The 23,129-nt window shown below is 39.3% G+C and overlaps 2 protein-coding genes across 2 annotated transcripts; one reads left to right on the top strand and one right to left on the bottom strand.

Moving 5' to 3' along the window:
* Nucleotides 1-300: 300 nt before the first annotated feature.
* Nucleotides 301-2,494, bottom strand: LOC115823124 (C-factor). Its single transcript, XM_030787136.1, has 3 exons — nt 2,164-2,494; nt 1,291-1,468; nt 301-857 (listed from the first exon to the last, which is right to left on the bottom strand). Exons 1-3 carry the CDS (start codon nt 2,485-2,487, stop codon nt 571-573), a joined length of 789 nt encoding a protein of 262 aa, XP_030642996.1. The 5' UTR covers nt 2,488-2,494; the 3' UTR covers nt 301-570.
* Nucleotides 2,495-4,698: 2,204 nt separating this feature from the next.
* htr7a (5-hydroxytryptamine (serotonin) receptor 7a) lies at nt 4,699-6,446 on the top strand. The gene is made up of 2 exons (XM_030786990.1): nt 4,699-5,303; nt 5,621-6,446. The coding sequence occupies exons 1-2, from the start codon at nt 4,699-4,701 to the stop codon at nt 6,444-6,446; spliced, it is 1,431 nt and encodes a 476-aa protein (XP_030642850.1).
* Nucleotides 6,447-23,129: the final 16,683 nt, after the last annotated feature.

The following is a 23,129-nucleotide window of genomic DNA, read 5'->3' as shown; positions in this document are numbered from 1 at the left end:
ATGTAGAATTTGGAGCACCAGTTGTACAGTATAGCATCAGGCAGTCTGAAAGTTTATATATGTGCTCTAAGGGTATCTTCTCTACAGGATATTTTGCAACTGCTAAACAACCAGCACTGACCTCAATAGTTCCACAATAATTGAGAAAGACAATGTCTCACCTCTGATGTCTCTGATGTAATTTAATACTGCTACAGCTCTTACACAGCCCACATTCCTACATTCAATAAATTAATCTTAATTACAACAATATTTTCTGTGAGAAAAAGGTAAAAAAAAATGGAGACGTTACTGTATCTGAGGTGGCAGTTATTTGTATTTAACACTGACAAACTTCACTGTGATATATGCATAAAAATGAATTTATTCGACTGAGCTCCAAAAAGGAAGAAAAATTCCCCATATACAGCTATGAAAACATCTCTCTCTCTCTCTCTCTAGAGACTTGAATTCATGGGAAAGGTCTTAGAAAGTAAAAGATGGTGACAGATATTCAAGGAATGTGTGTGTATGCATCCAAAGGTTTGACAGAGAGTATGTGTGTGTGTGTGTGTGTATACAATTTATAATTCACCAAGGCAGTTCAGACCCATCCCAAGCATACGCTCTCCCAGTTTTATCAATATTGAGACTGTCGATAATTCCCATGAGGCACTGCACCGAGTACTCGGTGCTGAAGAGTTTGTCTTTGGGCACGTTGCGGTGGTAGGGGCGTGAGAGGTCAGTGTTTACTGTGCCCGGGTGTAAGGACACACATACTATTCTTGGTCGACTGCGAGCCAGCTCAATAGACAGGTTCCTGGTAGCCATATTCAGCGCTGCTTTGGACATTCTATAGCTATACCATCCACCTAGAGCTGCAGAGAGACAAACATACAGAACATTAGAAACACAGTCACTAGAGCTGCAGACAGACAAACATAAAGAACATTACCAGAGAAACACAGACATTACACTAACTCGGAATAGAACCATCTTTAAGTAATCAGTCAATGGAATAACTTATTGCAGCCCCGAAAAGGAATCCCTGGCCCGTAACTTCATTTACTTCACTTACCCACTCTTGAGCACCAATTTTGTTTTGTGTCCAGCACCAACACACAATTCAAATTCTTAAGCACATCACAATGTAAGAGAAACCATACGCAGTCATTAACACAGGTGAAGGTGAAGATACTCTTGCCCTGTTTTGAATGGACTATTTTGTTGATTAATGGCCAGTAGATAGCTCGAGTGAGAGTGAATGACTTGTCATATCTGAAGAGTTGAAGAATGTTTAAAGTTACTCACCGTTGTCCCCGATGGAACCAACTTTAGCAGTCATGTTCACAATTATTCCACTGTGCTGCTTGGCTTTCTCCACTGGCTGCTGCCCAAACATCCCTCCACCTTTCTGAAGGAGAGGAGCAAAGTACTTTGCCATTACCAGTGGGCCTACAGTGTTCGTAGTTAGTGTGGAGATAACTCCCTTGAAAGTAGAGAGAGAGAGAGAAAAATCAGCACACACATGGATGAATAAATGCAAGTTAAGCACTGAAAACCTAATTGGTAAGAGTCCCATTTTTCTCTGATGTCCTGATCAATTTGATGATAAAAGCAGTCAGAGTCTCTGTAAGAAGTACTTTATTTGAAGACTGTGTATATCTCAAAGTCCTTAAAAGTAGTCCATCTCTTCAGATCCAGTGCATAGTGACTGATAACTGCAATTCTGGTGTACTCAGACCCAGCGATAACACTGATAAATGAGGACATTCTTTGTATAGAACTTGCAAGAGCTATCATAGAGATAATATGATTTCCATAGTTCAGCTTTTCTGGTCAAGCATTTGTACACCTGATGAAACTAAGCAGAGGCCAAATAACTTGTCAAATTGCTCCCAGGTGTGTCAGTAACAGATGAAGGGCAGGGACAGAAACAAACAGGACTGGGTGGTATTGAGAAACACTGTTGCCACAAAATATGTTATATACAAAAAATATAGGTGGGTCCAAATCTTTTTTATTATTATTTATTCTGAGGCCTATGGTAATGTTTTCCCTCTGTGAAAACCCCCCTGAAATGATAGAATTACACCGATTATAGTTCAGAATCCTTGAACAGCAGTCAGGATCACGGCAATGATGGGCTAGATAAAGTGTTATTATACTTGGTCGCACACTTACCTGAGCAGACACGTCCCGCAGACTCGTTTCTCCTTTACCTGAGGGGTGAAGCAGAGCTGAGGAATTGATGACAAGATCAACTTTCCCGAACGCCGATTTAACCGTTTCGGCTGCATTTTTGATATCATCCTCCCGGTTTACGTCTAGTTTTAGTACGGTAACTCTGCCCGGATGTTGTGCTGACAAAGTAGCCAGATCTGCTGCTACTTCGGGATTTCTGCATGTCGCTATTACAGCCGCCGGAGCTTTGTTTAAAAGGATATGTTTGCAAAACTCTAAACCAAGTCCCCTGCTCGCTCCTTGCACAAGCGCTACGGCAGCCATGACACCAAGCTACTCTACCACAATGAATGAATGAGTTTAGTTGAGCTGCCCTCTGTCGGGCGACAGGAAGGATAGTTATACAACTCACATGGTTATGTTTTGTAACCAAACTTTGCCCCACCGCAAAAAGTACAAACCATTTCACTCACGTGGAGCGACTGTGCGAGAGTTAGGATGATTTGTGGGCTCTTGACAGATGTCTTAAGACCGCTTTACCGCTTTCGATCGCGAGACCCCATTTAAAATGTTTTTTCTCTCTTCTTACTAAAGAGGAATAATGGGGGGTTTGCCATTGTGTATTTGTTTCATTAGCTTATCTGAATAGAAGACAGTAGTCATACAGAGGACAACAGAATATTTCAATGCACATATTGTGTTAAAATGATATGCAGTTACGTACATTAAACTACATTTCTTTTCCAGTAGATGGCACTCTTAAACCTCGCATAGAGAGGATTTACAAACTAGTAGGCTACAATAGCCTACGAACCGTGGTCATTCCTCAATATCTCATGAACTAAATTACGTGGATTTTATTCACATTCTGCCTCCAGTCTGCTTGTTTTGCTGCAAAGGCTGACATTACAACATGTGACTGATGCCAAGATAAGTGTGATATGTTCAAAATTGTTTGGTTCATTTACTGTGTAATGCACTGGTCGATGCAGTGCAGTCCATATAAAACAGTGAATGTAAATCAGGTGTTAAGGTCTATTTTGGAAGTTAAAACAGTAGATTTCCTTATCTTATTAAAAGATTTCGTATATCTGCAGTTTATCTCCAAAGAGCAAAACATATGCAGCCTTGTGTGCGATATCTGATGGTGTTTTGTTTCTTAACTTTCTTTTCTCAGGATTCTTGTAGTTAATGGACTCTTTAGTTCTTGGAGTGCCTTGCTTCAGTCACAGATCATCTCACCTTTGATATTAAGGCTTTCAGCATTACACACATTTCTTTGTCTGTACAAAATCAGTTGTGTTTTGCCTACTGATATTGTAAAGGGGGCCTCTATATTTTCTGTCCTACACTTTTCTCCTGCCATCAATGCTGCAGTATGTGCTAGGAATTTTCTTTTATTCCTGAACTGACAGTTCCTCTTATCTCATTTAAAGCACAAAATGGACTGTTGTGCATCTAGCCAGAGTAGTTTGCAGTTTTCCAAAGTGGTTTCATGTCCTAGTTTGCTCTGTAAATTCTCAAGAAAAATCACCTGTGGGCAACATAAGCACTTTTCATTGCTGGAAAAGACATTCCACATAGGCTCCCACAGAAACTCTGAGAAAAACACAGAAAGTGCTATGGCCCAACTTGGCCCAATTTATGCGTCTATACTTGGGCTGTAGGCCTGACTGTTCTTGACTATGAAGCTTTGAATGCAGTATTTGACTCTGTTGTTGAGAGCATTTCTTAAAAAAAAAAAGAAAAAAAAAAAATATATATATATATATATGTGTGTGTGTGTGTGTGTGTGTGTGTGTGTGTGTGTGTGCGCGCGTGTGTGTACATACATACACACACACACACACACATATATATATATATATATATATATATACACACATACACACACACACAGACACACACAGACACACACACATGTAAATACATACATATATTTCAGTGAGAACATAATATCAGTAAGCTTATATATAGCCATGGAGACTGAAATGGTAGACTTCCTCAATGTATGTATGTATGTATGTATGTATAAAGTGAAGATGTTGAGTTCAGATCAGTTTTACCTTATTTGAACTAGGTGAAGAAATAAGAACAGCCCACAGAGAAATAAATAATATGATTATATGAAATTGTATGTAAATAATTATGTAAAGTAACGAGCCATAGCAGTTGGTGTGATCCAGTGGCTTCACAAATCCAAGTCTCTGCATCCCGTTTGTAGAGCTCAAACTCCATCGATACACCACCCAATGCTGGAGCTCGAATGATGAAGGTGAATACGTTGACGTCACTTTTAATATTAGACATGATCACTTTGCTCTCACCCATTGCGTCTCGATGAAGGAGCTCAGTTCTTTTGGAGGGAGGTGGGAAAAAAGCGCAAGAGTATGATGTCGTTCTAAAAATAGAGCAAAATATCAGATGCGTGTCAGTCTACGTGTGACCGGGTCATACTGCGCATCATTCAATCCGTGCGTCTGAGTTTTTGCAGTCGGACGCTTGGTTGAAGTTTATGGATAAAAAGCGCACGGAATGGTGCTGAGTGACACCAATGGAAGTGCATTCGGAGACAGCAGTATGAGGTCTTCTATGGTCGAAGAGCGCACGAGTGATCTCGGCGCTGTTGGTGTTGCTTCTTCAAACGGCATGATGATCTCCGATGCGCTCGTATCCCAGTTGATCAAGATTACGCACGAGGCTGGAGAGGCGGCAGTGGCCGTTGCGGCAGCGTCCTCTGGTTCTCCCAGAGTTTTGCCCTCAAGCTCCCCGAGCCTTTTGATGGAGATGGCGAACAGCACGCGCTGCGGGGAGCAGATCCTGAGCCACGGTAAAGTGGAAAAAGTTCTCATTGGTGGAGTGCTTACCATGCTTACGCTCATCACCATTTGCGGGAACTTGCTCGTGGTCATCTCCGTGTGTTTCGTGAAGAAGTTACGGCAGCCGTCCAACTATCTTATCGTGTCACTCGCGCTGGCGGACCTGTCCGTCGCCGTGGCGGTGATGCCGTTCGTGAGTATAACAGATCTGATCGGTGGCCGTTGGATTTTCGGTCAGTTCTTCTGCAATGTGTTCATCGCTATGGATGTGATGTGTTGTACCGCATCTATCATGACCTTATGCGTCATCAGTATAGATAGGTGAGTTTTCGTGAAGCAACTCCAAAAACTACATGAAACAAATTAGATAGAGTAATCAAGTTACAAGTGTACTTCCAATGTTTTGTTTTGTTTTGTTGAGATTAAGCATAACTGAAATTTAAATGAACACTTCATTCTCTACAGCAGTAATTCATACTTTTTGACCAAAAAGGATGCAGACCTGAAATGTGTCAAGATATGTTGCCAACAGGATCTAAAATATGGTAGAGTGAAAATTAGTACAACTAAACTACAGTATTACTTTAAGATTCATCTAAAGTTGTTTTTCTCGATTTTCTTTCTCCTTTTCACTGCAGGTACCTTGGTATCACCAGACCCCTCACATACCCAGTAAGACAGAGTGGAAGATGCATGGCCAAAATGGTGCTCTCTGTGTGGCTACTCTCTGCATCAATCACCCTACCTCCACTCTTTGGTTGGGCACAGAATGTAAATGATGATCGTGTTTGCCTAATCAGTCAGGACTTTGGTTACACCATCTACTCCACTGCCGTGGCCTTCTACATACCCATGACCGTGATGTTGATCATGTACTACCGCATCTATCGGGCAGCCAAGCTCAGTGCCGCCAAACACAACATCACAGGGTTCCCAAGAACAGGAGAGGGGGAAGAAGGAGACGAAGAGGAGGAGGGGGAGGGCCGCGACAGGGAGCCGAAAGGCATAGACTGCGTAACCATGGCGATGAAGCTGCACAGGGAAGTGGAGGAGTGCACCCACTTGCCCCGCCTCTTGCGCGGAGTCAGAGGCGGAACCAGTAGCGCGGACAGGAGGAGCATCTCCATCTTCAAGCGGGAACAGAAGGCTGCCGCCACGTTGGGTATCGTGGTGGGCGCGTTCACCGTTTGCTGGCTGCCGTTTTTCTTGCTCTCCACCGCCCGACCGTTTGTCTGTGGGACGGAATGCAGCTGCGTACCCATGTGGGTGGAGAGGACCCTTCTGTGGTTAGGTTACGCCAACTCGCTTATTAACCCTTTTATCTATGCCTTCTTCAACCGTGACCTCCGCACCACGTACCGGAGCCTTCTCAGCTGTCGCTATCGCAACATCAACCGCAGGCTCTCTGCCGCAGGCATGCATGAGGCCCTCAAACTGGTGGAGCGACCAGATGCAGTCATCTGAGGATCGCCACAGAGCAGGGACAGCCAAAATCATATAAGATATGTTTATGTAAGATAAGACTATAGATAACACTATAGTGAGATGGAGGACACTCTGGCTTAAAGAATGAGGAGAGCATCTCTGCTCTGATTCTCTCAACTTAGGCCGAACTGGGTTGGTTCAAAGGAGCAACTGAGCCAGAAAAAATACACATTCAGTATTACTATAGCAAATTTGGACTGCTTGAGAGGACATGTTTACCATCTAAATTAGGTCTGTACAGGACAATTTTCTCTTATCTGTGTCTACAGATGCTTAAAATGGGGACACTATGAGGCACTGAGAATTGATCAACTCAGGCAAATATTATGAACTATGTAGATTGGAGAAATAGCTTGATCTGTGTTTTTTTAAAGGACTGATCTGTAAACTTTTGTAGATGTATAATATATACAGATTTGACGACGTGAATCTAAACATGAGTCCGTTTGGTGATTTGGAAATATTATAAATATGCTTGACCCTATTTGTAGCACTGTTGTTAAGGCACGCATAGACACATTCACCAAATCACACATCATAGTCCACTTACAATTTTTGTAGACACTAAAATATTCACTGATGTAGAATTTGTTCAATAGGTCCCACATCTGCAAAACCATATTCAAATTGCAGCTGCAGAAAATGAGCAGCTAACAGTATAGTCAGATTAAATATAAGGGTTAAAGTGATGTGACAGTCTGTAGGCTTGAAATGGACAGGACGACTGTGTATTGTGATGAATTCAATGCCCCTGGTCTGCTTTTAAGGGTAGAATAAGAAGCTCTATTAGTAAGGTAAGACAGGATATCATTTGTGTGTTGAAAATAGAAGACAATTTGAGGACACAATGTCTCTAAGAGCCATTTATTGAACCATTAGTCATCTGTCAGAAGCTGTTGGTTCAGTGAACGTGATTTATAGGAGGCTGTGCTCTGAAGACACCCTTAACGTCACTCTGAGCGCATGGTCTGTAACAGCAAGCATCTCAACAAACCTCTTTGAATCTAGGAGGACAGGTGGGAAGGGCCTTTAAGTGCAGATTTGGTATCAGTTAAACTGTTCATCTCATGGTGGTTTAGCCCGAGGGGGGATGGACGGAAATTTGATCTCAGGTCAGTATTTAGAGCTCCCGTCACCTAGGGAATATCTTGTGGTGAAACTCTAGAGATAACTCTGACCTTGAGAAAATCCTTGCCCTTGTCTTCTGAAATATCAGTAGAACAATTTCTCCTCTCTTTAATATTCATGTGTAATTATGGACTGAACTCATAATGATTCACATATGTTGCAGAATTATGTTTCTGGGTTAAATAATTGTTAATTCAATATTTTTTTTTACATGTAAAATATATAAACAAAGATGTTTTCATTTAGATTTTTTGAAGGGTATTTTTCGTATTTCTTAAGCCATTGGTACTGTACAATATGCATGTTTATGTGAGCTGATTTAAAATATTCTCAACGTTTGTTTTGGATATCATATTAAGGTAATAAAGCTTCAGACAATCAGAGGACTGTTTTTTCTCATGCATTTCACTGTTTGTCATTGTTACTGTTGCTGTCTTTGTAAGGCAGAAATGATTATTGGATTTTATTAATGTTCACAGACTGCAACAAAAGATTGTAGCACTTATTTTGTGATACTTGATGCTGGAGATACACAATAGTTTATATTATGGGAGCTATTGAACCACTTATCCACTCTCTCACTTCTCTCCCCTCAACACCCTTGCATTTGTATACAGTATGGTCTAATTGTGAACTTAGTGGTAGCACTTATGCCACAGACGGCTCCTTAATGGCTTCATGTTTGGTTTGTATTCTGCCTGTCTCGGAAGTCACTTTGGATAAAAGCGTCTGCTAAATGAATAAATGTAAAAATCAAAGATATTATCCAGAAAAGTGCATACTTAATTGTTTTTCCTTCAGTGGTCAAAATTACTTTGGTTGTTTAACTTTCCATTTTCTGTGAACTTTTTTTCCCCTCTAATTAGGAAATCAGTAAATAAATAATGGCAAACATTACATGTACCATTTCATACATGTAATGTTTGCCATTATTTATTTACTGATTTCCTAATTAGAGGGAAAAAATGTGTGATGTGTGTGCATGTGCTGACCTACATTTAACAAGACCAAGTACCGATTTCCATAAACTCTTTACAGATTTAATTCACATGAAATGATTTAGTTCGTGTTTATGTGAGCGGACATATTTTAGGGAAATTGTCCAAACCTATTAAGACAGCAAGTACATAAACAACATCAACCTGTGACTCATCAAAGAAACACAAATGCCACAGCCAAGGGGTTGAAAAAGAGGCCCATATGTTTGAGTCTTACAACCTCTCAAACTGGCCAATCATATTAAAGAACAGTCTGCTTTTTGTGCATCTCTGAAATCACGCTTCCCACAGTGATATCCAGGCTGCGCAGACAGGAAGAATGGGAGAGTGTGGAGGAAGTGTGCTGGGTCACTCAGACCTCACTGAACCACTCTTTATGACAATTGAATTAGACGTCCAATCAAAAAGAACTTAGTGAGGAAATGTAGGTCTGGACATATATTTCCAGGCTTCACAAGTCATGCAACTGTTATGTTGCTATCTACATGCCAAAGGTGTGGCTCAGCATTAGATTAGCATATTTGAATAATGTAAGTCTTCAAGCAGATGCCACAGAATTGAATCATCTTGTTTCTAAATCCCTCCTTAGACTTTGGAAAATATTTTACATATATTGGATCAGGGTGTCAGTCTGCAATTAAGCCTTATTCAAGGTATGGCTTTTTACCAAGATGTAGGTTCGCCCTAGTAGTTCTCTGTACCGAGACAGCAGTTCTTTATGATAAGGTTTGTCTTCTTGCAAAGCCCGGCTTTTAGTATGACTGGTTAGAGTTTCTACATATCTTTCACTTCCTTCAGATGACACTCTTCAGTGTGATAACTATTCATATAGTTTTGGACCTGATTGAAACCACTCAGAATGGCTCCTCAGTGTTCATAGAGCAGAAAAGTTCATGTTTGATAATGGAATGGTTTTCACTGTGAATAATCTGTTTGTCTTTCTTTTTATTTCATGAGAGAGTGAATACAATAGGGGCTGCAGATAAAGCTTAAGGGACAATTCATCTTCCTCTCAGCTCATTTCCTTTCTTTCTTTCTTTCTTTCTTTCTTTCTTTCTTTCTTTCTTTCTTTCTTTCTTTCTTTCTTTCTTTCTCTCTTTTATTCACTCTCTCTCATGCACTTGTTTTTGACTTACTCTCCAAATCCCTGTCTGACACTGAGCAGTTGGTTGATCCTAAACGTGTAGAGAAATATTAATTCAAATAGAAACATTAGCAAAAATTATGTGTGATCCTGAGGTGTACAAAGGGTAACAATGAATTTCTATTTCTACACAATCCTTTTTGCTCTTCTGGTACTTCCATCATGGGACCTCAGCTACTGTCAATCAGGCCAAGATCAAGAGTAAAAAGCAAATAATAATATATTCTGTTTATCAGAGAGTAACTAAACATCACATTCATTAAACATCACTCCATACATTCATTAAACAGATCACGAATACTAAATATATATCTAAAGACAACCCTACCAATATTACTGCTTTTCACAAACTAAAAAGATTTTCACTGGCTGGAAGCTTTTGTAAAGCGGATCATAATTACGACACATCTCAATACACGCTACATTCACCAATGTGTTTCATTTGAAACAAGTTTGACAAAAAACATTTGGCATTGCGTGCATTCCCACTAACTGGCAGAAATGCTGATGATGTTTGTGGCTTTGAGATTACCATTTTTCACACTGACGTCTAAATGTGAAGGAACAATACCCACACATTCAAGGTGTTAATATTCATAAAATGAATCATTCAGTCTTGTGTTGCTTACATCTCCTTTAAGTGTGGGAGGTAATGATTACACACATACAGATTGGCTAATAAGCGATGGCTGAGTGTATTATTAAGACAAAACTGATCAGCTGTGACTTGAAGTTTTTGAATGTTACATATGTAGGAAATATATATACATTATATCATATATTATTTTCCTTAACCAGTGTTCTGTGGTGGAACACAGGATGGGATCAGAACTTTTGTCTAAATCATTTTTAGCACCTAAATAAATAACTTTACTGTTAAATTAAACCCTAAGTGGTTCTCCGAGGGGTTATGTTTATGGCAATGTTTACCAAAGCGGCCTCATTTAATGATTTATTTGTTTAATTTCCATATGAAGAGGTTGGTGTGTTTGGTTCTTTGAAATTTCAGACAACCTGCTGTGTGAGAGAGAGAGAGGCTGTGGGAGTTGAGTGAGTGAAAGCGTGCGTGTGCGTTCTGGAATTCATTATGTGATATCCAAAATGTGGATTAATCTCCATTTAAATGTCTCATTTTCATAAACAGCAGAGCTGTTAGTGTAATCAAAGCTGTCACACTCAATCATATGAGGCTCATTTACTTTAAGTGTCATTTAACAATCAGCTATAATCATCGGAGGGAATGGTATCAACTTCCTCTCTTCAAAGTATTGTTTATCTCTAATCTCCAATGTTTCAGTGATGTTTTGGGAGTTTGTTTGAGAAATGTGAGGCAGCCCTGCTGTATGAGACCAAATTTACTGCGTCTGTTGTCCATTTTCAGTTTGGTTTCATACTGGTTTTACTGTCATATGAGCAATTCATTTGGCAGTCACTATTTTTAAAGCCCTGTTCTTCCATCTCTTTCTGTCTTCCTCTATCTGTATTTTTTAAATCCTCACTCTCTCTCTCTCTCTCTCTTTCTCTCTCTTTCTTTCTTTCTCTCACCTTCTCTCTTTCCCTCTCTCTGTGGAGACACCGGCTGTCCAGTGTCTCAGCTCACGACTTCCCAGCTCACATGACTGGCCAGACCATATGATTTGATGTAAACAAGTTCACAGCCAGATGGTGTCATGCAAGGGAGCAAATTCGGTGGCTTTAAATTTACAAAGACAGTATTACAATCATGGGATGTTTAGTTACAGTCTCACATATTGCCATTAAACATTACCACTGCAGACTGCATGTTCATATCTGTGTATGTATGTGTGGCACATTTTGTGTTTCTTTCGTGTTTGTTTTTTATTCAACACTAAGTGGTAATCAGAGTTTGTTGACAATAATGTTGTCATTAAATTGATTGCTGCTATTACTAGATGTATTGTTGTCACAGCCTGCGCCTCCATTTTGGACTCTTGTTTTGATATGTCTTTGTGCTCTTTTTCTGTCTGTCTCCGCCCCTCACCTGTTCCTGTTTGTCCCAATTATTAACCTCGTTAATTTGTACCAATCCTGTTTTGCCCTGTTTAGTTCTCCCTCTGTATTTAAGCCCTTGTGTTTGCCTTGTCCTTTGTCTATTGTTGTTTGTGTTTATATGCACACTGTTTCGCTGCACCTTTTGTTACTGGTTTTTCGTTCCTGTTTGTACCTGTATTTTAATCATCATTTTGTAAGTAAAGTCCTCCGTTTTGTCACTTCCATCGTTGTGTCTTGCACTTGGGTCCTGCACAACACCACCAGCGTGACAATTGTTGAATTAATCAAATTAAATAATTTAAGTTTCAGATGAAATTTTGTTCAGTACATCACCACAAACACAGATATGGCTGTATTGAAAACTGAAATGGGATCATTGTAGACGTTCATTTCCCCATCAGATTTTTACTCTTTTGAGATTGAACTTTTGAGTGAACTTTCAAATAGTCCTCTGGAGAGGTGAGAAAAGCATGTCATGGGAAAAGAACTCTAATTATTCAAGATCTTGAAAATGATGTCTTTATTTTATGTATGGGATTTAAATCATCATTGGGTATTTTAATGCTTAACAATTCAGCAATAGGTAAACAGTGTGGTTGCTGGCACTACCCTGAGAATACCAAATTCTCACACTAACCCAGTGAGTATATGCCCTTTGGTTTGAATCAAAGCATTGTTAAAGGGTATTACAAATCTCTAATTTTCTTTGTTGGATAGTCCCTCCCAATTCTTAGGTAGGGATGCCAAAATCCAGGAGTCCAGGAGGACTAAACTCATGCTGTTTATTGCCCTCACCCCTCTATTAGAAACTAATCTATACATGGGAAACAGGTGTGTGCACCCTTCAGCCAATCACAAACCACTATGATTTGTTGATAAAAAATCAGCAAGACTCCCAGGACTTGAAATGGGCACTGCTGATCCAGACTGTGGGTTAGATAAAGCCAGGGTTAAATTCTAAATTCTTGGGCCAAAGCCCACAATTCTCTACACTGACTCCCATCCAGGACTTAAATTAGCCCTGTACCCAGGCCTGCATGTAAACGTGACCTGACAATCTTGAGCCATAATCTGTCATGTGCTACTGTCCTGTAGAATGGAGCCTCTTCCTCCTGTGAGGATGATTAGAAAGGGCTGAAGGCTCCACAGTGTGACCATAATCTCCCAGCATGGATACAGTCATGGAATTCACACATACATGATCTCATATACCACAGACCAAACACTTCATCTTGAAGGAATGAATTCCTGTCCCTACATGATAATACATGCGATGGAAAAGAAAAGGTACTCAAAGTTAGACACCTAGACCAATCAGGAACAAACATGCATGCACACACACATACACACACACGCATTCTGTATAGAACAAGAGGTATAAGACAATAACAAGAAAAGCAATTGAATAGTGAATAAAAGAATTGACAGAATATCGGGCAAAGGAGAGGTGGGACAGGAGAGAATAGAAAGTAAATAAGAGAATAGATGACAGATCGCTGTGTAAGGAAATGAGCAAATCGAAATGGAAAAATAAAAGGTAAAAAAGGAGAAAGGTGTTGAGAAGAGATAAATAAATAAACCAGTTCTGTACATATCAAATGAATGAAGGGATATTAATTTCGATACAAGGACAAAAAAAGATTGTGATCTCAGTTAATGACAAGGAATATATCCCCCATCGCAAGTAGAATACCAACATATGATAATGTCATGGATCAGTTTGTTCATCAGTTCGTCATTATCCAGATGGACTGCTGTTTGGAGAACGACGAGGATGCCTTTAGCCCACACTGTCTGTTACCACTTGTCAAAAATGTTGGTGGATTTTTGATGCTATGGGAAGGGGTGCAGCAAATCATGATTATTAGGGTTTGGCTGAATACTGAATCTAGCACTTAAGCTTCGGCCAAGTCTGAAATGAATACTGAATCCCATTTCAGTTATGCACGCATAAATGCAGTAAACCACAAGAATAACCGTAAAATAATCACCGATAAATGGTTGTTGCAGTTATCATTTTTAATTATGATAAAAAAAAAATAGTGGGCTACCTATAACTTTTGCTAGGATTTTGCACTTACTAACCAAAACAGCTGAATGCTAACACTCAGAAACACAATGTTTCAGCTTGAAAATAGTCATCATTAACTGCAGGATACATGCTCTCTTTATTCATACAAAAACATTAGGTAAAATATTGAAAGAATCATTAACTGAAAATTTTGTCCCACTAGAAATCTGTCAGATCTCAAAATCTTAGTCTTAATACTATTGTCCATCCAGCATAACAAGAATTGAGCGTTTCCGTTTAGGAAAATAAGACGCTCTATATTTAATGGTCACCGTAGGTTGTGACTGTCAGAGCGAATGTCCCCAGCAGTACTAAACAGTCTCTTACTTGGCACAGAGGTCGGCGGTGTGCACAGGTAAACCGAATTGCTTTCTTTTGACCTGAAATATTGCCACACAATGCTTTTTTGGTTGGGACTTTCTTTTTTACTGTCTGGCTATACTACTGAACTGCCAAATGCAAACAGTTTCCCATCATCACTTGCATCCACTCTCATTAGGCCTACATCGAGGTGTAGGGTTCAGTTCGGTCAATAAAATGGTATAAGGTTCGGCCGAATCCAAACCCCTTCAAAAACGAGAATATTCGGCCGCATACGAAACCGAATCTTGGATTTGGTGCATCCCTTTTGATGGGCAGCCATTTTGGCTTGGAGTCATTTGATCGAGAGATTGTTCTGCATGGTGGAATAGTAACCAAAGAAACAGAGTGAGTTTAGGTGACCAGGTGTACAATAGTATACAAATACTGTTCCTTCAAGACGGCTCTGTATTGCAACATGGAAATGCCCCAATGCACACTGATAAATGGATTGAAAAGTGGTTTCATGATCACCAACGTTAAGTCAAACCCCTTCCATGGGCTCCCCAGTCACCAGATCTATCATCAGTGAACCTTCACATGAAGTTCAGGACTGCACAGTGCAGAGTAGATTTTCACCTTCTTCACCTCTCCGCAAACCTGAGGGACTAAGGCTGTTATGAAGGCAAAGGGTGTCCAAGCTGTTTATTAGATACCAGATACTACTAATCAGCTACTCAGGGATTATTTTGAGCTTGTAACTTTTGAAAAAAAAAAAAGTGAATGTATCAATTTTTCATGTTCCTAATATTCTATCTACATGTTACATAAGCTACATGTTTTAAACAACTACAGTTTCTATTGACAAAATATATATGGCTATAGAAATTTCAGCTTGAGGAAAGTTGGAGAATTTTATTACTTTATGCCTTATACTTCCGGTACAAGTTGACAATTTGTGAGTGCGGATATAGCAAAAATGAATGCATATGCCAAAATAAAACCATTATCTTTAAAATCCATAGTTTTATGTTAACGTGATAAAAAAGACCTAAACCTAAACTTAAGTCTTTTGAAATAAAAATTTTAAACAGTTTCAGGTTTTGTTTTTAAAATCTGAAATACTGATTAACATTTACCAGTATTGGTCATCTCCCTTGTAGCTTCTGAAACAATTTGTGAAACTAGAACAGGGAGGTTTTGCTAAGCTCATGAAAATACCTTGCAATTACACTAACTTCATTGGAATGAGATGTGTAATGTTACACTGAAGTGTTAGGCTATTGTTTTCAATCTCTGCAGCAGTGAACAAACAAAAATGTATAGCTGGCATTTGATGCTTTCATTAATGAATGCAGTTGTCATTGGCATTTCCGTAAACTCAGCTAAATGCGGGAAAATTGAAGGGCCAGCTGGCTGGGTTACTGCTATCTGTACAGTGGGAAATTTTTGCCTGGCCAGCAAATACTGGTGCTGTGGCGTGACAGAGGCACATCCCTTACAAACAAATCATTTCTCTCTTCATTTGCTGATTTGATTAGATTGAGCATTTCTCATCACTGGGCAGAGTTCCCCCTCATACGTTACAAATCTTATTAGCACACCAACATCCTATTCATGTAGCATTAATTGTATTATATTCACTGAAGCAGACGACATACAGACGCCCACACACACACACACACACACACACACACAAACGCTACAGAAGCAGACTTCGCATCTGTATTTCTTTAAAATTTTCAGAAAACACTTTTTTTTTTTTTTCAAAAGTTAAAACTGCTATTATTTTGTTTTTATGAGTCTTGTGTTAGTCTGATGATGGTCTGAAAGTGAGAAAACATTGCCAATTAGTCAGTACAACCCAACCCACACTCATACATAGCACACAGCACAAATCCAGACAATCAAATTTATGTGTATGGCAAAGTAATACTCATATGCACACACGGATACACAAACTGTATATCACAAAATCTTTCAAAGTCTTATAGTTTAACCATTTGCACTGTTGCATTTTAAACCAACTTTCCTCTAAAACTATTATGTTGACTATGGTACAATATGGAGATGAGACCTTCAAATATAAATAACAAAACCACTGTATTTTTGCAGGTTTCCAGTTCAATTTAAACTTCAAATGATAATTAATACAGAGCAAGTGTGTCATATCAGCACTGCATTTCAGTTTCACATTTGAAACTAATCCCTTCGTACTGCAGTCAAACATGAACAATTCTTTCATCTGGAGACATCTCTAATTAATGATTAATCATTGAAATTCATTTTTAATGTGGCTGCTAAATTCTAAACACTTCCACCACTACTGGATGCCTCAAGTTCTTCATAAGTAGAAATAATAGGGACAGAGTCAGAGAGAGAGAAATATGTGTTTTCATGGTCTTGCAAATAATATATGGAAGATAGCAGCTTTGGGGCAGGCAATTAAAGTGATCGATTACAGGTTTCACAAACAGACTGAAGCCAAAATGAGAATGGCTAATGCTGAGTTTGACTGGAGCTGCAGTCTTTGAGCCAAACAGATTATCTTAATTAGTCCACTCAGCAGTGTGGTTATGATGGTGGCTACACAGAGTTTGAAGATTTGTGTCAGGACTAAATTTTCTTAGGTTTGGGTGACCCTTTGAGGCACCTTACTGAAATATCTCACTAAAGCAAGTCAGCAAGGGTCTCTGGATAATTTAAAAAGGGTGGATGAAGATTTTTTTTTGTTTGTTTGAATCATTAGGGGGTAACTGAAGTTAAAGCAACATTTCATCAGCTGAAATCAAGAGAATTCTTAGGGCACAGCTTCCTTTTGGTGTTGTCATATACAATTCTTATCTGTCCTCTCATCTTTTTTCCTCTTATTCCCTTCCCAGATCTCCAGCTCTCTATCCATCTTTAACTTTCTTCCCATCCTTCTTTTTTATGTGTCTTTCCCCTCGAAAACTGACGGAAGCCGTCTCCCTGCAGATTTCCTTTCTCTAAATTTATCTGCTCTCCTTTTGGCTTCCCCTCCTTTTCCCCTCACTCTCACACCTAACACTATCTCCATTCTCCCTCCCTCCCTTTCTTTCTTTCATTCTCTTTGTCTCCTGTGTGTTCCTGACAGCCCTTACACAGAGTGTAGCTGATGACAACTTTATCATGTCATTAGTGTTTCCTTTCTGAGTCTGAGTGTATGTGTGTGTGAGACAGAGCGAGAGAGAGCGAGAGAGAGAGAGAGAGAGAGAGAGAGAGAGATTTTAAGCCCACAGTTGTCACTTATCTAAATTCTACTATTAAACATGAAATTTAAACATATCTATGAACACAGCTCACATTCATTTCTCACCAAAACACAAGGATGTTTTACTATTTTTTCAGTAGCACAAAATGCATTGAGGTATAATCAGACTAATGCCTGCCTTTATTGCACAATGATCAATTTGTCCACCGTGTTCAACCTCTAAATTTGATCTCAAAATCGAAAGGCATGCACAAGAAATACTTAACCAAATATCACACACATTAGGTTTCCATGAACCATTGAACCAGACTCCAACCCAAAAGCCATGTGAACGTCAGCCGCCCTGGATAATTCAGAGGCCTCTTGACCTGAATACTGTTACCATGCGTGGCGCATGCAATCGACCAGTCTGGTCTTGCCTCTCCTGTGTGGTGAGTTCAGCCTTTTCTGTTTACAGTGAAATTCCATATGGGATTTTATTGAGTGACCTTAAGAAACACAATATAACAGACAGAAATAAAGTTTACACGCCAATATTCTCTCCATTCATGCTCCGTGAAGCATGGCGAATGAGCTGGAGGCATTAAGTAAGGAGACACAACACTCGGCATTAACCCCAGGACAATGGTAAAAAGGTCTGACAAACTAGTTTGGGGGGGGGGGGGGGGGGGCAGGATTAAAGGAAAATTAGTTTTGTGCCGACATTTTCTAATGGGAGGCATCATCAGCCTACACTTCCTTGCAGTTTTGCATTTGAAGTGGCTGTCCTCTTTGGCCTCTCTTCTGTCTTAACAGCAACACATTTTTAATAAAACTCAGTGATCGGCAATGTCGACAAATCATATATGTCCATAAATGATTGACCACAAACCCTCCTTTTTGGGAGAGTTTGGGAGAGTTAAATTTAAACCTAACGCCTCTGACATTCTGCAATGGAAGTGCTCTTAGCATGGAAAATCTTCTCTTATATATCTTTGGCCATTTAGAGATAGGCACTCACTGCACTGATACAATCTGGTCATGTCACTATGCCAACCAAGCACATTGTGTTTCAACGTTTAAATATCGCAATTATATTAGACTATTCATATTCTTTTTAAACGGGATGACGGAAATCTATGTTTTTGTTGAAATGCTGCCATTTCAGTTAAAATGCCCTCTAAAACTTAATTGTAAAACAGTAATTACATCTTTGTGGTTGAGGAACAAAAGCAATGGTACAGCCAGCTGGCCATGTGTGCAGACTGAGGAGGAAAATGGGCTTACTGTCGCTTCTTTCCCAACAAGAGAATGAAATTAGTTTTTTTTTTTCTTTCTTGGCCCATTGTTGAATTAGCTAAGAGGAGATGACACGCTAAATGAACATTTTCTAAATTACAGGGTAAGTTACCTGCATCATGAATATCTATCACTGTTGTGTGATGCTCATTCACTACTTCACAAAAGCCAAGAATGGTTGAAGGCAGAATGTTGTAAAAATAGCTACGGTTTCTTCAGACAAAAAACAACAAACGTTTGTCTGATTATTTAGGTGACAATGTTCTTGCAATGCCCTCACAGATCTGTAGATACTTTCTGTACAGAAGCACAGAAGATTCCTCAGGTATGTATGGCTTATATATATCCTTAATTATTCAAGTATTTTCGTTTTTCTGTTGTTGCCTGTGCAGAGTAACCTAGACCTGATTTGTATTTGAGCTCATGGAAGATCTCTCCACTTTGTGCCAGAGATTATTCAACAATCAGTTTAGCCATTTTAATGGACCATAGTAAGAATGGATGGTGAAACAGAAGAAAGGAATGGAGGGAAGAGAGGACATACTAGAGGTGAAATGAAGAGGAAAAGGAACTAAACTAAAGGAACTAAATGAATCATCACTCTGCTTAAAGCTCCTCCTTCTTTCCGAAACATTGTATATTGACTGAATTAACATCTAGTGTTTTGACTAGGGATACACCACGTCTTAATTTTTCAAGGTTCAGCCGAATACTGAATCCAGTGCTTAAGATTGGCTGAATCCGAAACCGAATACTGAACCCCACTCATTTCAGTCATGCACACATAAATGCAGTGGGCTAAAGACCAAGAACAACCGTAGAATAAATAAACACAGATAAACATTTATTGCATCATTTTTAATTATAATAAAAAAGATTGGGCTGCCTATAACTTTTGCTAGGACCTTGCATTTACCAACCGAAAACAGCTGAATGCTCACTCAAAAACACCAAAATGTTTCAGCTTGAAAGTAAAGTCATCATTAACTGCAGGATACATGCTTTCTTCATTCGTACAAAACTATTAAGTAGCCTACAATATTGAAATAAACATTAATTGAAAATTTTGTCCCACGAGAAATCTGTCAGATCTCAAAATCTTAATCTTAATACTACTGTCCATCTAGCCTAACACATGAAATGACATGTTTCCGTTTAGGAAAATAAGACGCTCTGCATTTAATGGTCACCGTAGGTTATGACCGTCGGAGCCAAATGTCCCCAGCAGTACTGAACAGTCTCTCACTTGGCACAGAGGTCGGTGGTGTGCACAGGTAAACCGAATCGCTTTCTTTTGACCTGAAATATTGCCACACAATGCTTTTTTGGTTGGGACTTTCTTTTTTACTGTCTGGCTATACTACTGAACTGCCAAATGCAAACAGTTTCCCATCATCACTTGCATCCACTCTCATTAGGCCTACGTCGAGGTGTAGGGTTCAGTTCGGTCGATAAAATGGCATAAGGTTCGGCCGAATCCAAACCCCTTCAAAGACGAGAATATTCGGCCAAATTTGAAACCAAATCTTGGATTTGGCACATCCCTAGTTTTGACATTGGGAACAAAACCTGCTGGTACAGGGTAACCCTTTGATTGAGTCTTCTGTAGTTCTGAGATATATGCAAGATGCATAAGTTGTGCTTAAATCCAAGTACAGAGCCAGATCCAGCAATGTCTTACACTGACCATTTGAGTGGTTTTCAGCACCTCATGATGGCATATTTATTGGATCATCACTACACTTAACAAAGCAAAGCTGCAGAAAAAGTATTCAACCTCAACCCAACTGCAGGGTTAGAGAATGGCCCACATAACTCCATTACATAATAACTGAACTTATACTTTCAGGGCTAGAGAACAATGCTGCCAACTTTAAACCAAGAGTAAACAGGCCTAAAAGTGACTGCAAATAACACGCTTAAACAGTAAGTCCTAAAAACAAGCAAAAACACAGAATTCTTTTCTTTAGCTTATAATGACTTGTGTCCCTTGACAGTGCTTGGTAGTATATTGCCCTGGTCCCTGGATGTCCGGTTGGGCACCATTACTTCTCAGTTCTATTGCTTTCCATTATAGCAAATGGTGTTGGCTGGTCCCTCTGCACTGTTTTGTGTGAAGTGCTAAAATGTGTAGCTGAAGAGAGGAAGGAATGTGAGAAAACAGGGCAAAAGGTGTGATTCTATGGTTTGTGTTTAAACTCCCATGAAGCTTGCCAGAGAAGTCCATTTTTTAAAATTTTGGTAATCACAGGGCTTTGTTTGAGTTTTTTTTTTTTTTTAACGTCTCATTTTACAATCTGACTTGTGATGATTTTGGCAGAAAGAAACAGGATGTCACTCACAAATCCTCTCAGCATTCAGCAGTTGAGTGGGATGTGATGTTTCAAGATCACAGTGACATTCAAATTTCTCAGTATGAAACAAAATAGGACCAATGCTAAGCCAGGCCCGAATCTCAAGCAAGAAAACTTTTCCCCTCGCCACGTCTTTTTGTCACTCCAAATTAATAAACAAGAAGAAAAGTTGAAATGTTCAATGATTTTTTTTAGTATACCCCCAATCATTATCTAGTGTCTATTTAAAGATGAAGATAGGCAATTAGATTGTTCCCCTTGGCAACTCCACATTTTGATAGTCTTGTACCTTAGGCAGTGGCAGAGGATCTGAGGAGATGTAGCGTCTTTTCAGTTTCTTATCCATGGCTAATTACAGGCTCTGAAATCCCTTATTTTCTTTAGACCACTGATGTGTCAGCGCTGAATGAACATCAGAGGGAAGTATAAAGGCGAGAAAACAAAGCTTAATGGAAATATTAAAACCACTGAGGTCAGTAAATTAATGGCCAGCACCTATATGAGATATGAGTCACCTGATACACACAGAAATTAGTAAATACTCATGAGTCATAGTCATAAGATTATAAAAATGATTAACACATCGATCATACACATGTTCTAAATACACAAATCTTCAAAAACAGGCTTCATTCTGATTTACACCAGTCACAACTAAATTACATATACCAGACTAGTCAGAAATATGTGTTACATACTGGAATATCTGAAACGGGAGAGGAGCGTGATTCAGTTCCCTCTAGAGAACTGTGACAATTATGACGTCAGTCACACCACAAACAAAACTTCCTTGGGCACCACTGGAAACATGTGATCCACAAAAATGTATGAGAGCGCACATATGAGTATAGATCCCTGATCTCTCACTTGCCAGCTGTTCCTTGTCGTCCCACACACTCACATAACCATTTTGTGCTTTTCCACAGCCATGCTGTTCCACTGACTCATTAATGCTGTTGCACCCCCCCCGCCCCCCCTTCATTCAAACTAAACAACCGTAAGTGTCTCTCACCCTCCATCCATCCAAAATATTCTAAACCTGTCCCTACTTATCTGTCCTTCATCCAACAATTCCTAACCTGGTTGTGCTCCTTTCCCTTCATCCATCTGATATCCTTAAGCTGTTTCTCTCCATCCACTGTAAATCTCTTTGTAGGTCTCTCTGCACCATCTAAACTCGTATCAGAGATATGGTCTACTGCGAACAGCTAATTCCATTACTGGTTAGCCTTGCGTAAACATTTGTACAGTAATTACGATAAATAGTCCCATTGGGTGCTGTTTTGAACGCAGCTCAGGGAGGCTTTATTGACGGCAGAAAGGGGCTGTTTTTGGACTGGGCAGACATTTTAACGGTTGTCTATGCAGACCCGGTAACAGCAGAGGTTAATCTTGGCTAATGGCATCTCGCAAGTGGACATATGAACAGGTCATTGACACTGAGCTAGTAAAGCATTATCAGCACGAAAGTCAATCTCAAAAAGGACAACAGTCAAAATGTTTTTTTCAGTATGTTTTTTTTGTTGTTGTTGTTGTTGTTCTGCAGAATAGAGTACATATATTTGTGGCAGGCAGAAGGGGAAAACAAAACATTCTACCTTATAGCTACAGAAATATAATTATATTAAAAGAAATATTTTTACAAGCAGAGTATATAGTAAGCCTGTACTATTACATCTTTAGTGTATTTTTAAAAAAGAGCATACTTCTGTCTTTCCATAACAAAGATTACATAAATTTGAGGGGAACAAGACCACCTTTTGTGAATGTTTTAATTCACATCAAATAGTGTTGACAACTATCCACCATTCTCTTCCTTGAAGCAACAAAATAACTGTCTCCCTTCAGCAAAATCTAACATAACCCAAATTTGTCAAATGGTCCTAACTTCCAAATAATATTTTTCATTATTAAGCAATTACATTACGCATCATATACAGTATGAGAACATAGAATAAAAATAATAATCAGTGTGCCAATACAAAAAAGTGCAAGAATTCTAAAGAAGAAAAGCCATTTCAAGCACAGAACCACTAAAGAAAAAAACGTTCAAATTTAAAATAAAAAAAGAACAGTGTTCTTGGAGACAACCTTCCCTTCTCAAAGTAGTGGTTTGTGAGTTGATGGGCGGAATTGTTGGTCAT

This window comes from Chanos chanos, chromosome 10 (genome assembly GCF_902362185.1).
Source record: "Chanos chanos chromosome 10, fChaCha1.1, whole genome shotgun sequence".
In the NCBI taxonomy this organism is placed as follows: domain Eukaryota; kingdom Metazoa; phylum Chordata; class Actinopteri; order Gonorynchiformes; family Chanidae; genus Chanos; species Chanos chanos.
Note: the sequence above shows the minus strand (reverse complement) of the source record. Positions and strands in the feature narration are given on the sequence as shown.